Below are 3011 nucleotides of genomic sequence, written 5' to 3' on the forward strand. Positions count from 1 at the left end.
TTCAATGGCTTTGCTAAGTAATTATGCCGAATCACTGTTTATAATTCCTTGATGTGTCCTACTGCTTCCTGTTTGTCAATAAATCGGATAAATAAATTCTCTGAATAGACGACACGAAGTATCTTACTTTATGTTCTTATTTTAATAGATTATCAACTTTAACGTAATATCTAAAAGAATTAAACTGTCAATGTGATATAAATCATGAAATTGTATTCCTGTTGGCTGATATGGTTATTCATTGGATTTGTTGCGGGAGACAATCATACATCTCAAGACCAAATGAATGTTTCAATTGTTGTAACTGAACCACATATTCATTCTTCAGCAACTAATTCAATAGCATCTAGTTCATCATGTTTGAAAAGATTCAGATCGGATGAGCTCAATGTATTTTCAGTTTTTGCTCGCATAGTGACTCCAGTTGTTTTTGGACTGATTCTAATTATTGGATTTGTTGGTAATCTATTTGTGATGATTGTTGTCCTAGCCAACGCTCAAATGCGTAATACAACAAATATTTTAATTTTCTCATTAGCAGTAGCTGATATGGCATTTATTGTAATTTGTGTTCCGTCCGCAGCCATAGTTTATGTGGCTGGCAAATGGCCATTGGGATTATCATTGTGCCGTATTTATTATTATTCTTCATATGTCTCCGTGTATTGCAGTGTGTACACCTTAGTATTGATGAGTTTGGATCGCTTCGTGGCTGTAGTCTATCCCATTCAATGTATGCATATTCGTACACAGAAGAACACTACTATTGCAGTATTAATTACTTGGACCGTAGTGCTGGTTACAAACATACCCTTATTTATTGGTGCAATTTTAGTAAAAGGCCCACCGGAAGGCGGTGAAAGTTCTTGTGTTACGGAATATTGTACATATTCATGGTTAGTCAATTTTGATGCATATACGAATATCGCAAGAGATAATCGACAGGGCGGACAAATGTTTTTTCTTCTTTTCTTTTTGTTTGGATATTTGTTCCCATTTGTTGTAATCTGCTTGTTATATATATGTTTAATATTGAGACTACGTTACGGTCCATCTTCAAAAATGGCACGTTCAGCAGAGGCACAACGTTCAAAGAGACGGGTTACACGCTTAGTTGTAACTGTAGTCATTGTTTTTGGTATTAGTTGGTTGCCTATTCATGCTATCTTTTTAATACAATATTATGCAAAAGACCCAGAAACAGATTTATTTAGAATAATACAAATATTAGGAAATTGTTTGGCTTACGGAAACAGTAGTATCAATCCAATTCTGTATGCATTTTTATCTGAAAAATTTCGAGCTGGATTTTTAAAACTTATTTGCAGTCGTAAGTCAAATCCTACAGCGGGAAGACTTCAAGAGAAATGTTTTGATAATGAAACAGCTGCTTGATAAAACAAAGAGATGTTAATTTGTCTTTAGTCTTTTGTTATCAACTTGTAAAAGAGATAAATGACAATACTGAAATATTAAATTGTCTAGTATTAATTATTGCATAAAATATGTGTAGTATGGCACTCATAATGATTTAAATTAAGGAACATTTAGATGTATGTGTCTTCCTTGAAACTATGAACTTTCTATTTTATGACCTCTTTGAGGCGATGAATTCCTTATGATATTTATTCATTTTTTTATATTTACTGGTACAGAACAATCGGATCTAATTACCATTATTAACAAACCTCACCTTAAACATTCCCACGTGCACATGTGACTTTTCACCAGTTATTTAGAGCAATAAACAGGATTCTATCAAATATTCAAAAATTTGTCTTATATTGTATTTGCATTTAAACAATTTAAAAATAAACTTTCTCTTATACCATGATATTAGTTTTCAATGTTTATTTCAATCATAGAAGCAGTCAAAACTAAGGAACGTTGTTTACTTCTATAGTGAGTATTATTTTAGCTGTTCTGCTCTGCTCCGCGATTACCTTCAATATGTATTTGTCTTATAATACAATTGAACTCTTATTAGTTGGCAAATAAGAAATGTAACCAACAATAATTAGCATATTGTGATTACATTAACTTATTCCAATAGATGAGTAAATATTTAGACAATTGCAGCAATTGCTTCAGCAGTGACCAGAAGTAATAGGGAGAGGTTTCATATTTTTGCATCTAACTTGATTCTAAGCCGTTTCAAATCAGATGCGCACATTAAGTCTATCTACAGGTTGATTTTTAAAGATCATTATCTTTATTTAGACGAAAAAATAAGTCATTCTCATAAAAAAATTTCATTCACTTTGTTTACTTTAGAAATATGATGGTGAAAATACTGTTAAACTGTGATTGACAGAAACTAAAATACTCGAGGCCTATTTTCATGCAACATCGAAGATAGGTGAACCAATAAATAAGGAGTATTAATTCCGAAATCTACGTCCAGTGGATTTGGAGACTGACAAGATAGACTAGAAGCACTAATTCCTGTATATGTGAATGCTTTCGTCACTCAAACGATAGTGTATATTTTTTGCGTTAATACAGAACAAAGAAGAATTTCGACGTACATGATACTACTCAAAGAGAGGTGAAATGCAATAAATTATTATAAATATTAGCCATTCTTGCAACAATGATATAAAGCCAAACTTAAATTAATTCCAATGAGATCACATATTGCTTTGGTTGACAAATATATCGAGCACTAATCAATGTTAGACGCATCAATTGATGATTATTTCGAATGTTAGTATTTACACTGAAAGTACTTCTTACGTATCAGTATGAAATTATAACTTAATTATTTCGCATTAACTGAAATCGATTTTATCAGAGAATAAATAATCAACTTAAATTAATATCACTTTCAAACAGTACTGACTCAGCAATTGCTTCACTTCTGGCAATAAGAACGTATATGACTGAGCATGTCTCTTTGCTTTGTAGCCTTCAGCTGGTATTGGTAACATTTCGATGACCGTAATGAATGTGTGATCCATCTAGATGATAATTTTCCTTTTAATTTGAAGGACAGATCCAGTTTCTTGTTC

At 31.9% G+C, this 3011-nt stretch overlaps 1 protein-coding gene across 1 annotated transcript; it reads left to right on the forward strand.

Annotated features, from left to right (window-relative positions):
* Positions 1–204: 204 nt before the first annotated feature.
* Positions 205–1395, forward strand: Smp_203500 (uncharacterized protein; the record flags this gene model as incomplete). Its single annotated transcript, XM_018788851.1, has 1 exon — positions 205–1395. The coding sequence occupies one exon, from the start codon at positions 205–207 to the stop codon at positions 1393–1395; it is 1191 nt and encodes a 396-aa protein (XP_018654353.1).
* Between the last annotated feature and the right edge of the window lie 1616 nt (positions 1396–3011).

Source organism: Schistosoma mansoni, chromosome W (assembly GCF_000237925.1).
Source record: "Schistosoma mansoni strain Puerto Rico chromosome W, complete genome".
Classification (NCBI taxonomy): domain Eukaryota; kingdom Metazoa; phylum Platyhelminthes; class Trematoda; order Strigeidida; family Schistosomatidae; genus Schistosoma; species Schistosoma mansoni.